Source organism: Meleagris gallopavo, chromosome 2 (genome assembly GCF_000146605.3).
Source record: "Meleagris gallopavo isolate NT-WF06-2002-E0010 breed Aviagen turkey brand Nicholas breeding stock chromosome 2, Turkey_5.1, whole genome shotgun sequence".
Lineage (NCBI taxonomy): Eukaryota > Metazoa > Chordata > Aves > Galliformes > Phasianidae > Meleagris > Meleagris gallopavo.
Genome location: NC_015012.2, coordinates 69,770,204 through 69,785,390, shown reverse-complemented (window position 1 = coordinate 69,785,390; position 15,187 = coordinate 69,770,204). Strand labels below are relative to the sequence as shown.

The following is a 15,187-nucleotide window of genomic DNA, read 5'->3' as shown; positions in this document are numbered from 1 at the left end:
AAAAAGACATGACAAAAAACATAAAGCTATTTGATTAAATCACATATTTCTGAATGTGCTCTGCAATCAGTGGCAGCAGCATTTCTAACCATCCTCCTCTGCTTTCACAAATGAACCTACCTGATTCAAGCCAAAAGCACACTGAGCATTTGATGTGTTACTGCAGTAAACAAGAGCTGTCAGTTGGAACAATTCTGACTGCCAAGTCCAGAGTTCTGAGCACCAAGTAGAAGTTCCTCTCCACTACGTGCTAATCCAGCTTATTTCAGAAGAGGCAAAGGTGATTACTTGGACTCTCCTTCTTTACTCTGACTGGTGTATCAGCCTCCCATGAACATCCACACTCCAGTAGAAATTTACAGGTCAGCATGCGATATTCAGCAATACCACATACTGCATAAGCACTAAACCACCTTATAGACTACAGGAACTACAGGACAGAAGATATTTACCTGCACAGACTCTGAGCCTACTCGCAACTGCTCCACTGGTAGGGGATCTGAAAAGAGTACTTTACAACTATTTTCTGTGCCAATGATAGACTAAAAAGTAGCAAATGCATCAGAAGATGAGTGTGCAGAAGTTCAGCTATAGCTTTTTTTTTTTTTTGTAACTTACATCATGATTCAAAACACCTGCACAGAAGAACCTCATCTCATAATAATATGAACATTTTATGGCAGCTGCAAGAACCCAGTTTTGGGCATTCTATAAAGAGATCAGGGAAAGAAACTTTTAACCAAACTACCCCTACTTCCAGGTCACATTCATTCTTTTACTCTCTTTTGTGTCTTCTCTGTCAAGGACTAAAACTACTTGTGTCACGAACTTAGGATTTTCCAGTTGTACAAAGCCAGAGATGAAAGGCAAGAATAACAGGCGTAAGAAACTGTGCATGAGCAAAGAGACTCCTGAGAAATACAAGTGCCATAACTACGCATATACTGGCAAACTGGCTTGTTATTATCTACCCACTGAAGCAGACAGACTACTGCAACTCAAGCATATCTATACAGCAGTTGCAGGAGACTCGCAAAAAAATGCAAAGAACTGGGAAAAACAGCAGTCTTGATCAGTACCCCATACAGCACCTTTGCACTCAATTATCAAGACAACCGTATTAAGTGTAAACATGATTTTCTTACCTCATAAGGCAGCTTATCAAAGTATCCATTACTTGGCCATTCTCTGAGGGCAACAATGCTGAACTGTTTATTAAGAGTGTCCATTCCACAGCCATACTTCTCTTCATCCTCATCTTCATCAATATCATTCATATCAATCATTGAAGCCTTAAGTGAGAGCACAGGTCTCTCTTTCACACCATGTAGTACTACTGCATCTAATTCAGTGTAATAGTCCAGAAGAGAACTGTTCACTTCCAGCCGAATTAGATTTGTGGGAAAGTTGATTTGTTTGATACTAGGCGTGAACTGCCGAGCCTGGGGACCATTCACTTTTGTAGGTGCCTCAGACCAGAGGACTTCCCACCTGTAAAAATAAGTGCATGCAAATACAGAGAATAAGATTAAAGTTACAAATCCAATTTCTGAACACGGACAGAGTGCTTTTGCCAGAATTACTTAGGAACTGAGAAAAACGGTTGAAAGGCCAATGAAAATAGTTATGTTTGTCACTAGATTTGGTAAATTTCCAAAGGATGAATTTAACAGGGCACACTATAATCACAGCACATTTTCTCTGAGTTGCTAACAAAGCAAACTGTATACTCATTGTCATGCACTTGTGTTAGATTACCATTATATACACACAAATTGTTCCAACATTTCACAGGTAAGGTTATCGTAACCAATTGATAAAAGATGTCTTGACAATAATTGCCTGTTAGTACAAATAAGCAGGGAACAGTCTTGTCAAGCAACTCAAATACACACTAAGTCGACTTCACTTCCCACACGAGGTTTTCACAAAATATACAAAGAGAAGAAAAAAAAACAAAACCCACAGCTCTCACTCATTCACACCCAAGTAATTCAAACTGCAACATCAACAAATTCCTTTATAAAAAACACACGTACTTAATTTACCTATCTAAAGCAAGCAAAATATTGCTTTCAGAAGTATTTATTTGCCAAATTATCTTATTAATGTAAGGGTTAAATATTACCAGAGAAATATAATCTTCACATCATTCTTTAAAATGGTCTGCTGAAAAAAACCTAAAATTGTCTAACTGCTAAGCTAAAATATTTTTATCTTTGATTTGGTGACAGAAGGTTGCTCAGGGATAGACAGAGCTTTCATACGTACTTGCACACAAACTTCAAATCTCTTCCATTAGACGACCACCTTCTCCTCCCCTCTCTCTCATCCTCAAGTCTAGCTTCTAGTCAAGAAAGAAACCTCCAGCAGTCACTGCTTCTACTCCCTTTGATTCTTTGGTTTATGCTTACAGCTATTTGAGTGCAAAATCCAGACACTTCCCCATCTCTTCACCTTTTTCATATCAGCCCAATCCCAGCTCCAAAGATGTCTCTCAGCCTGCTTGTCTTGCCCCTCAGGCCTCAGAGATGCTGGGCCTGATAGAAAGCTAGGTACTAGGAATTATCTCAGCACTTCTGCTCCTTATAACAGACGTCACTAATGTGAGCTTTAAAGTATTGTTCAGGACTGACAGGTGCTGTAAAGCACAAAGAAATATTACACATAGTTTGTTTTCCAGAATAGATTAAACTCTGCCCATTGTAACAGAAAGCAAAACATATGAAAGGACTTCCACTAAAACATAATATAATATTAACAAGGCAGAGAAACTTGATATTTGCTCCTATTTCAAGGATATGAAAATCCATATTGGCTGAAACTTCCATTTCACAACAGAGATTTTTAGGAAAGCACAGATACATTTTCCTATCCTGCATCATGCCACTGACCACAAATAGCTTGCAGCACAATAGGAGGCCTGCAGATATCTTCTGTCAAAAGGAAACAAAAAACAATGAACTGAAACCAAACATATAGGATTGGTGAACACATGGCATGTCAGCAAGTACAAACACACTACAGTGTACACTCTGTTGTAAGATTAACAGGTTTGTTTTTTCAGTATTTTATATTCTTAGGAGAGACTTTCTACTAAGAGAATCGTAGAATGTTTTAGGTTGGAAGGGATCTTTAAGATCATCTAGTTCTAGCCCTCCTGCTACAGGCAGGGACACCTCCCTCCAGACCAGGTTGCTCAAAGCCCCATCCAGCCTGGCCTCAAATACCTCTAGGGACAGGGAACCTACAACCCCACTGGGCAACCTGTTCCAGTGTCTCACCACCCTCACAGTAAAGAATTCCTTCTTAATATCTAGGCTAAATCTATCCTCTTCCAGTTTAAAACCATTTCTCATTGTCTTGTCTTTACATCCCTTCTAAAAAGTCCCCCCCCAGCTTTCCTGTAGGTCCCCCCAGATACTGGAAGCTACAAAACATTTCATTAATTTAAGAGAGGAACTTCAACTCTCAGAAAAAGTAATGGATTTAGTTTCACTGTCACACTTTCTTGCGCAGGTCAATTCCCTATGCAAATACTTAATGTTGGCACCACACATAACCTTTCTTGAACATACTCAGATCATCACTTGCTATTTTGCTTAGACGCTTTCATATACCCACTCAGATTATCCTGAGGGAAACTCAAGGCTATTTTTTTCCTCACTAAATAACACGTACAGTATCATCTGCTTTTAACAGAGCATGCCTTAGTTACTGACTTCTCCTTTGAGACCCTAGAGAGAAGATTAACTAGCAGTAGCTCTAGAAGAAAATGCATCTGAACGTCTAGATTCATCAAACTGCAAAGCAAGAATCTCCTTCAGTGCCTCCAGCTACCAGTCTTTGTAATAAACTAGAGAACAGTAAATCAAAGACACAGCAGGACTTTTACAATCTTGTAAGACTCCGCATTACAAACCAAGTGCTGATGAACAAGATCAGTAACTATTTTCCACTGTCCTCATCATACTGCTCTCTCTTTTTCATCAACAGCCCACTCACTAACTCATCTTCAATGGAGTTAGCTGTTGGTTTAACTACAAAACCTCCAGTCTACAAGGTTGCATTTGTTGTTGTTCTCTCCCTTGGTGACACCACACACAAAACCAGGCCATTGTAATTGCTCTGAGCTGGGGTTGGTAGATACGTTCTTCCCTACTGTACTCATTCTCTTAATACACCCACTGATGCAATTGGAAGCAGTTGCTTCGTCAAGGATCAGAGCTTTGACTCTCACTGTGCTACAATCTGAACGGGAACAAAGACTGTATACTTGGAAATGGATGAAAGAAGCCTAAGTTTCCAAGAAGCCACAGAAAGAACTGCATTTTTTTTTTAATGTTCTGGAGTATTTTTCATTACGGTTATCTAAAATGCCTCTCTTCTAAAGGGTTTTGAGTCAGTTCTGGCTTGAGGATGGGTACCTAATTAGTTTCACGAGTTTGGAACAAACAGAGGCAACCTTAAAATTCTCCAGAATCTATTTAAACCAAGAAGAAATTGCCTCTGAACAAATATCTGGAAAATTCAAAGAAAATTTCCTGTTTCCCCCCCTCTTTAACTAGGTTCTCTGAGCTCTCAAAAATCAAGTTAAATCAAATGACTGAAGGTAAGACATTGTCCTCAAGTCTAGAAGATGTACAGAAAAGGCTTATGAAAATACTCCAAAGCACTAATGCTGCTTCAGTAAGAAGCTTCTACCAGCAATATGCCAGGAAGCCACAGCCTTTACAGTGATAAAGGCAGTCACATCTGTATTGTGTTTAAGAGACTAGACAATATGGGGACCTCAGTGAAGTTTTTCCATTCAGCTTTAATGGAGTTTGTGATAAGGTGATAAGCAGAATTCACAGCACCTAAGCAGTCTAATTACCATAAAGGAATATGTAGATTTTCATTTCTACTTCAATTCTGAAATAACAGAGACGACAGAACAGCAAACAGGACTACAAGAATGCTCAGAGGGTATATAAAATAACAAAAGTTATTTGAAATAATTGCCTTCTCCAAATGAGCTTTTTGAGTGTTTCTCAGAAATGACTGTCCCAAAAACCCAAAACTCATTCCTCTGCAACAGTCAACTTGACAAGATTAAAATTTGTTTCCCTGAGGATGTCAAGAAGTAAGAATGCAAAAGGTTAAAACTTAGCTAGACAGATATTATGCAGCCCTGAAGACCCCTTACCACGTTGTATGGCGTTGATAGTAACAGCAGTGTTTGGGGTGCCTTCAACTGAGATTCACAGGAAATAAAAGGTAGAATCACCATTGGAATGCCACTGTCTTCAAACAAGAGATCCATGACATTTTTAATTCAGTACACTATCTTTCTAGTTTATTAAGTTATTAATCTTTATATCTTAAGTGTGGAAGTCAAGGAGACACGGCCAACCACTTTTCAGCAGTCTGTGGGGACAGGACAAGGGGAAATTGCCATAAAATGGAGCACAGGAACCACACCAGTATACAAAATAACTTCTTCATGGTAAGGGTGACAAAGCACTGGAACAGGCTGCCCAGGGAGGTTGTGAATTCACCTTCTCTGGAGGTATTCAAGACCCTCCTGGATGCGTATCTGTGCAGCCTGCTGTAAGGGGGCCTGCTTTGCTGGGGGATTGGGCTTGATCTCTGAAGGCCCCTTTGAACCCCTACGATTCTGTGAAATGGTATGACCACAAGAAGCAGAATGTTGCCACTGGTAGATCTGGAACTGCTCCCAGCTAGCAAAATGCTTAGCATCTCACCTTTGAAAAACAACCTTATTCGTATTATACTTCATCTGTGGAAAACAAGCCAGGGGAAGAGGAAGTAAAAATTTTAAAGACACCAAAGCAAAACAAACAAAAAAACCAAACACATAAAACATCCCAATCTACAAAAGAAGCAATCATTGCATAACAGTGAGGACATACAGTATGAAACATCCCCAAGCACTGCCACATATCCCAGACTAGTTAGAAAACTGCTTTAGAGCTTTTATAAAAGTACATGAATATGTGGTGTCACTATAAGGGACATAAGATAAGAGAAACTGTCAAATTAAGTTAAAAAAAGAGAAACTGTCAAATTAAGTTAAAAAAAACCAATGATTGAAGAAGAACAAGGACCATTTTTTCTTTTATATTCTAAATTTAAAATCAAAGTTATTTTTGTAAAGGGAAAAAGTTGAAAACTTCAGGAAAAAAAAAAATTCTGACTTGAAAGCTCCCATTTAAACACGCACAAACTCTTCCTGTCTGACAGCAACTAACAAAGCACTGGGAGCATCAGAATGTTTCAAAAGGATTGATACCGAAGAAGCCATTAGGGAATTGTCAGGAGTAAACACTCTGGATAGATGAGGAGGAAAACGGAACACTGTCCTCATTACAGAATCTACCTATATCTTATTCATCAAATACAGTATGAGAAATAAAACAAAAGGTCTCCCTTTCCTGGCTAGGCTCAGCTGACGCCACATCAGCTGCAATGGCCCCATTACTGCTGCATAGAGCTGGGATTCTTCTGCTGGCTGAAGAGGGACTCATCTCCACCAGCAAGTCCAGAACAAACATTTTTGTGCATTATGATACAAATATATCATATATAACAAAATAAGCATAATATAACAAAACCAGGGGGAGATTTCTTCATCACAAAAAAGATGAGATGACAGTACTGTAATTGCTGAAAGTTGTGGATAAAGACTAATGAAAAAAATCAAACTGTTGTGTGTAAGCACTAGAATTGTCAGGCACAATTACATTCCAATCTGAAACATAAATTAATGCTTTCTCTACTACATGAAGAGTTGATCCCACCTGTAAAAAGACTGAAAAAATCTGATCTGATACAGTGCCGGGCAAAGTTGTAATTGACAAAAATACACAATTCACCACCACTAGAAGCTCATCACTGAGAACCCTTTTCTGAACACCCACACACATCATTCACAGAATCATAGAATTGCTGAGGTTGGAAAAGACCTTAAAGATCATCAAGTCCAACCACAATCTAACCATACTACCCTAATTCTAACAACCCTCCACTAAATCAAGTCTCTGAGCACCACGTCCAAACGGTTTTTAAACACATCCAGGGATGGTGACTCAACCACCTCCCTGGGGAGCCTATTTCAGTGCTTACCAATCCTTTCTGTAAAGAAGTTTTTCCTGATATCCAACCTAAACCTCCTCTGGTGCAACTTGAGGCCATTTCCCCTCACCTTGTCCCCTGCCACCAGTGAGAAGAGACCAACCCCGCTCTCACTGTAATCCCCTATCAGGTATTTCAAGAGAGCAGTAAGGTCTCCCCTCAGTCTCCTCTTCCCTATAAGAATCACTGACATGAGATAAGTATCGAGTGAACTGGGCAACCTGTGGGCCAGCTATGGGCTACAGATATTTTTCTACAAAAATACATGAAATCTTCTCATGCAAGGACTGTGGTACACCAAGTCCTTACAGAGCCTCTTGCAGTTTATAAGCTTTTGCACACAGCAAATTCTTGGATGTGGCGACATTTCAAATATTGAGTTCAAGGAGGAAAAAAAAAGATTATTCAGCTGGCCACTAAATACAATATTTAAACATCTCAACAGACCTTTTCCCTCTTACAACAGATTAGATTCCACAATTAATTTGGTCTCTCAGAGCTGATCACGCCCCAAGAGCTATAAAACAAAACAAGTCCTAAAGCTTTCTAATGAGTATTTTTCTCATATATTTTCTTTTAGCTATCCACACCTTTTTTTTTTTCTTCTTTTTTTCAGTGTACTATACTAATAGTTCGTTCTCATAACATTTCTTGAACACTTCTGGATCTTTACATTAAATTGAAAAAAAATGAATTTTAGGAAGAAAGAACTAGTTAGAGACTTTTATAAGACAGCATAAGTTATTTCTCAGAAGTATATCCTTACATTGCACTGAAGCACCCTATCTTAATAATGCAATATTGTCAAGTTACAGAAATAATCTCTACATAAAACCTATCCTGTATCATTAAAGAAACAAGTAAAATTAAAGTTCACAAAAAATTGGCCAGAAGTCATTTCATATTAAGTTCTAAATTTGAAAAGCTGTGTTTACATCAGACAGTACTATAAATAAGTTCTATATTAGTGCCAAACACTCCTACTTCTTAAGTTAGACCTACCATTAATAGTTTGACCTATCACTGTTCCTTGAATTCAGAAGTTTAATTTAGACCCACACAGTATCTACTCATTACATTAGAGAGCTGTATAATTCACTAACCAACAATAATTGACAGAACCACACAAAACAGATTACCTGGTAATTCTGAATGCATAACATGACAGCTATTTTCTAGGACAGACTACTATTAGGAAGCATGGAATACTAAAACCTTAAGGTATGCTTTCTAGTTTTATCTTTAGAAAGCAGGTTAGAGAAAAAACATCCAACACCTAAGCATTAGCACTGCTTATACTGCCAAACTATGCACTTTAGGTGAATATACCATTTGCTGCTATTCTGTTTTCCATAGCACATGTTTTTTTGTTAAGTCTTTCATCCAACAGTTCTCCCTTCCTTTGGAAGTCTGGTATAATTTCATCCCTTTTTGATAATACTTTGCATGTATCTACAGCTTTTCTCCACTGTACTTTAACATGTTCTCTCTTTGTTCTATTTCCAGACCTCCTAACTATGAGCTTCACACCTCGTTAACTGCACTTTTCCTTTATCATCGTAATCACCATTCCCCCTGTCTTTCTTCCTCCTCCCCAGCTCCATCTCCCCAGCTCCCAAACTAGAACTTCATGATCTTTAAGTTCTTTTCCAACCTGAGTAATTCTATGATTCATCACAAGTTCCAGGTATGAGGAAAAACAAATGGATTGCTTTTGGTCTGTGAAACAAACCTAAAATCAAGTGCAACTCACACCTGCTGATCAGATCAAAAATAAACATCAGACAGATGACATCACCTTCTGTCTGATCATTCCATACTTCTGGTTTTAGTCTCGTTTCCACATGAAATGTGTTACAGTGCCTGATTCTACCATATATACAACCTACTGCATGCAGAGAGAAGAGTTCATAGTTACTTGCAGCAGGGTGATACTGCAGCCACAAATCCGAGTCCCTTTTGGGCAATTTTCCCTTATTATTGGAGAAGTGCCAATTCACAAGGGACTTTTGAGCATATGTAGTAATAATTGCTCAGAAAATTCCAACACAAGCTGTCCTTATACAAATTAAATCTGATACTAGGATCTGTGTTACTGATACAAGGAAATAAACCCACATCTCTGAAGTCACTACAAAGACAGGTCACCATAGCTTTAAACACATACAGAAATAAAACGTGGGTCAGATATTTAACATCTTATAGGACAAAGGAGTGTTCTAAAGCACAAAAAGAAAAATTACCTTACTTCAGCTGGTGGGTTTTGCGAATAAGGATTTGCAGAGCATGCCAAAATCCTAACTACAGCTCCAGGATGATACGTTTCCAGAATGTGCACTGCAGTGGGATACACTGGCTCCTCAAAAGCAAGTTCCACATAGTCCTGGCTACAGAAGGTGGTTGGAGTCCTCTTGAACGGCAGCCGAGCGCTAGGACAGTGATCCCACCAGGTCCCATAAGTTCGAAACACGGCAGTCTGAGTAAAGTCACCAGAGCTAGGGTACACGTTTGGAATACCTGCCAGATTCCACATGGTATAAGACATGCTGTTTTCACTACCATAATGAGAGCTGAAATCCAACACTTCTTTGGCATACTGAACTATCTCAACATTGATAGGTAAGGCTCGGGTGTTTGATTCAATAGCCCTCCGGCTGTTCATCTCCCCTCTTGTAGCTGTCCTAGCTCGGCGCCGAAGGCACATATAGTAAAACATGCTCAGAACTGTTAACATGGGAAACACTGGTGGCATCTAGATATGACTCACGAAGATGCAAAAGGTCAGGAGTCCTTTATAAGGTGCAATAACAGCTTGTGGTGTTTTGAAATAGAGCTGACAAAACAGAACGAAGAAACACAGTGAGCAGATAAAATACGTCCTAGAAAACAAACTTTAGTCTTTCAGATATCCTCTTAAACAACATATTGTTATTAAAACATTAACAAACTATCACATTTTATGACAGTTATTTATTTACAGGTTACTAAGTGTGGCTTACCACTTATTGCATTTAAAAAAGATTATGAAGAAACATTAGCCAAAACTAACCCTCAAGTAACAAAAACATTATTACTGAAATTAAGTATTATTTTCAAGGATCTACCAAGAGCAATAAAAGAAAAAATCTTTCACTGACTCATGAAGTCAAGTACAAAATTAAATCTTCTACAGTAAACAACTGCAGACGTTGTTTCCAAATTTACAAATAAAACTACCTGTAGTGTACTTTTAAAATAATTTAGAGAAAAAACAACTTTCGAAATAAGTGGCTGAATACGTAGACAAGCTGCAGCAACATACAGTGCAACAAAATCTAAGTTACTTCACTGCTTGCAATTCCCAGCAAAACTGTTCCCAGGACCCAGATTACTTCATTTAAAGAGAGCTCAAATATATCTAGACTATAATAAACTCTGGAGAATAAACACAATAAACACACTGCTCAAAGACAGCTCGTACAGGAAGTTGTACTGCTACCGCAGCAAACCTATTACTCCAGTTTGTGATTTTTATTCAGAGTAAAACAAAATTGCTATGGGCAGTTAATCTAAACTAAAAACTTAACCCAATCCTTCCCAGATCAGAGAAGGAGACCGAACAGTTTCACAAAAATACTGCCATTACCCTTTGAAGTTGTCCATGACAGCATTAACCAACCACTCAAGGGTAGCCAGCCTCCTGAAGGATGTTCACAATTCATTAACAGTATCATCTTCTTTTAAGCCACGCAACAAAGTAAGTCTTCAGAAGAGTCAAGGTAACAGCAGCAGAAGTTCCCATTGAAAGCATTTCAATTCTGATAAGAGAAATATTTTAATTTACGTAACAATTCAACTGTACTCAAGATGCAGTATATTTGCATAGACAGCCATCCTGAAAAAAAAAAAACAAAACAGCACAATTAAGGATAGCAGTGCGCTTTTCACAGCCTAAACTGAGCCACAAGTAAGACAAACAAGCTTGTTTAACTACTAGAAAAAGCCAAAATCAAGATAAGCCTCTGTAGTAAAGCTTTACAACAGTGAAGAAATATTCATAGCTGAATGCTGTTGTTTTTTTTTCAGGACACAGAAGGGCTGTATCATACTCCCTACTAATAAAGATCCTCTTACACATGCTTGTCCCATATTTAGCAGCCACTCCATACCTGCATGACGTAAACTGTTAGATTTACCCCCACGCAACAGAACTTGGACTGTATTCTCTGATTTCTGCTAGTGGTACGCCACACTCTAGGGCAGTAACACAGCACTGCATAATCACACCCTCCACTACCGCAGACTGTTTTTCTGCTGGCTTCCAGATTAGCTTATTTGTCTGCTTTACTAGGAAAAACAAGGAGCAGCGCCCGCAACCTGCTAGGGGCTGGCACAGAGATGACTAAGCCTATCTCAGAATAAATGTCTTCAACAGCCTGTGCTGGGGTTGCCAGTTAGTGTATCTCAGGGTATGTCCTAACCACTGAACCAACAGCATGACTCTTCAACTGCAGAAAATGTATCAAACAGTAATTAACATGATGCCTCTTCATTGCCTGGGAGACAAAAAGCACTTTTACCATTTGGAATGGGTACATGTGGGGCCATATTTTGCCACACAGAACAGATAGATAAGGAGCCAGACTTGAGAGTTCTTTTCAAAGCAGAAGGTTAAACTACAGTACGTGAATAAGCAAAATAGATAGGAAACAGAGTAGCTTTTGTATGCAATTCAGTGTGCATGTTACTTGGGTAACTTCTCATACTCACAAAATGCACGTATGAACAGCTCTCTTCCATTAGAACACTGTCAACAAGGCACACGCAGGAATGGATAAGGCTGGCTGCACTGTTTGGTCCTCTTACTCATGACAGTGAGAAAGTTTACTAACGAAGTGTTCAGTTCTCACTTCTTTGCCTCTTCTATTATTAGCTTGTTGTTTAGCTCCTGTCCTTCATTCAACTTCACATGTTGACATAGCTGTCAACAACATGAATTGCTCCTGACATTCAGAGCAGAAGGAAATGCATAAGATTGCATTCTGGATCCACTTTAAGCTCTGCTGGAATGCCAAAGCCAAATAATGTCACATTTTCCCCAAACATCCCATTGAACCATCTTTTAGAAAAGACAGTGGGGAATTAAAAGTGCTAACCCTCCTGATCTCTTCTAAAATAAAAATAATAAGATTATAATTTCGGCATGGGGCTGCCATAAGACACAAGTGAAGTTTAAAAATACATTCCTCTTCCACAGTTTTCCCCCTCTGTACAGTTATGCCAACAGACATTAAACGTCAACAAACTTACTGGTGCCAAGCCCTAGCATCATGTGTCAATCAGCACAGACATGAGCTTCTAACAAACTTTCACTGACGAGCACAGTTTGAAGCTTGCTCCACATAACTTAGGACTTTACAGAGCTCAATTCTGAGTCAACCAGTTGGGATATGTCAAGAGCAGTTGCAAATCATTGATCTCACACAGGCACCTTGCGTGACTTCACATCTGCAGTATGAACTCTAAGGTTCCTCCAGTCACAGCCCAGCACACTACCGACCTGCTCATGATGAGTAGCACAAACTCAGGCACACTTCCTATTAGCTCACAACAAGGAGGGTAACCAGCTGGCTGATGGCCATTCCCCCTGTCAACTTTAATGACTTTCGTAAAATCAATAAGAATCTGATAGCCTTGAGATTGACACTGTTTCTTCTATTTTGGCTGATATGGGCCAACAGGCTCAAGTTGGGAAGTATGAAGAAAAAGAGCACAGAACACAGCTTTCATATAAACACTCTAGTCTGAGCAATGCAAGTGAAAGGATATTAAAGAGTTAAAAGTAATATAGGATATAATTGCTTACGTAAAGTTAGAGGAAAGAGAAAAATATCACAAAAGAAGGATAAATAAGGACTAGGACTACCGTAAAAGTATAAACTCTTCTATTTCTGACATTTTAAAAGCATTAAGAATTATGTGGAGTTAAAAGACCAATGAAAAGTTGCTGAGAAAGTTGAAGGATAATAAGCTAGTGAAGAATTACATTGAACATAGATCAGTAGGGCCAGGTGATGTAGAGAGATGTTCAGAAACTACCACTTGGTTAGACTTCTGATTAAAGGGATCTAACCCAGCAGGTATAAAAAAGCAGGCCCAGAGCTAAGCAAAGCATCAAGATAAACATCTCTGGAGTTTATGTGGAGATTTTTTTTTCCTTCCTAAACTGCTTGACAATTTTTAAGAAATCCACTTGGACACATTCAGCTCTATCTTCCAATCTCTGACAGTACCTCCGTCCTGCTGTACATTCACAGAAAATTCACAGAATTACAGAACAGTTCAGGCTGGAAGAGGCCTTAAGGTCCACCCAGCCCCAACCCCCTGCTTTGGGTAGGGCTGCCCCCCCCAGCTCAGCTGCCTCCACCCTCACCCTATCTACATTCCTGCTTCACAGCCACAGAGCAGGCCCTGTTCCTGCAGCAGCTTCAGTTCTGGGGCCTACTCAGATCCATTCTGCCTCTCTCCTGCCAGGGCCAACTTCAGCCAGCTCCTGAACCAACATGCAGCTGCCTCACAGAAATCAGTGCTGGCACAAAGGGGCAGCCAGACTACAATACTCCCCCAAGTCACCAAGCTCAAAGCACCATGGAAGGGGTGCCTTCAATTTTACACAAGAGATGGGACTCAGAGAATCAAATTAAGCTAGATCTAGAGTAAAACTTCCTTTGGAAAGAAATGCTACTTTCTTTCAAAATACATTAATTACTTAATTGACAACTGTTTCAATTATGTGAGGAAATTCCCTTCTTCTATATAATTAACTATACACATGAAAAGCCTTCTGAGACTAATTCACCTCTTCCTTCTTTCAACACATCTTGCTAAAGAAAAATGTTGTTTGTCCACATATTTAATTGGAACAGACACTAACTAAACAAAAGCATTCAGGAGTGCTAGATTTCTTGGGGTGACTTTTTGGTCAACAACTGGAACAGACTGCCCAGGGAGGTGCTCGAGCCACCATCCCTGGAGGTGTTCAAGAAACGTTTAGATATTGCACTAAGGGACACGATTTAGTGGGGAAATACTGGTTGTAGGTGGACGGTGGGACTAGATCATCTTGGAGGTCTTTTCCAACCCTGCTGATTCTATGCTACTTCATCCTCTTTTACAGGGCATATCAGTTCTACTCGCTAGTATTCAATCTTCTCCCAGAAGTACAGAAGCAGGGCACATGAGCAATACGTAGGTATTTACCAGCCAGAAAGCTAGAAAAAAGTGGGACATACCAAAAATAATGGAGGGTACTCAAGCAAAGGATATGTCTAAAAAGCCTACATTATACCTAGAAAAATAGAAGCTGGCATATTTCATCCCTGAGCAATACACTGTATTAGAGCAGAGTTCATCCTGTTTCAAGAGAAGTAAATGCTGTATATATAACCCATAGGTACACCAAGTTTGATTTTTAAAAGACAGAGAGGCAGTAACTTCTCTTTACAGCATCTTTGCCAATCTCAAACTGGGGTGTCTCTGTAGCTTCCTTTCACTTGAATATAAAAGAAATGGCAACAATGACAAATTATGAGGAATACATAAATGATAGAAACAATAGATTAATGTGATTTAGTGTATGTGTATCAGCTAAAAGATGGTCAGGGAGAAATCTCTTCACGCATCAGTGCAGAGAGGGAATACTGGAACCTTACATTATAGACTAAAACAGACCATTTTTACCATAGGTGAGCATCTGTCACTATTGATTATGAAGATTATATCAGTGTCTGCACTCAAACTATTGAGATTTGGAGCTGAAATTAATTAGAAATTAGTAAGCTCTTACACTGTAGTTTATACTCAGGCCCTACTTTCTGTTTTTTCATGCAATGTGTTCTGGCAGTAAAAACTGCCATTTTACATATGTGAAACTTCTAAACTTACAGCCTGCAACAACAACAGAATGTGAAGACAATTCTGTCCATTTAAAATCTTGACTGTGTTGTTGTCATGAGCAACAAAACATTCACAATCTGAGCATCTCAAATTATTTCACTAGTTGCTCCTCCTC

At 39.1% G+C, this 15,187-nt stretch overlaps 1 protein-coding gene across 1 annotated transcript; it reads right to left on the bottom strand.

Annotated features, from left to right (window-relative positions):
- Positions 1-1,091: 1,091 nt before the first annotated feature.
- FBXL4 (F-box and leucine rich repeat protein 4) lies at positions 1,092-11,044 on the bottom strand. The gene is made up of 3 exons (XM_031552524.1): positions 10,763-11,044; positions 9,381-9,970; positions 1,092-1,491 (listed from the first exon to the last, which is right to left on the bottom strand). Exons 2-3 carry the CDS (start codon positions 9,887-9,889, stop codon positions 1,107-1,109), a joined length of 894 nt encoding a protein of 297 aa, XP_031408384.1. The 5' UTR covers positions 9,890-9,970; positions 10,763-11,044; the 3' UTR covers positions 1,092-1,106.
- Positions 11,045-15,187: the final 4,143 nt, after the last annotated feature.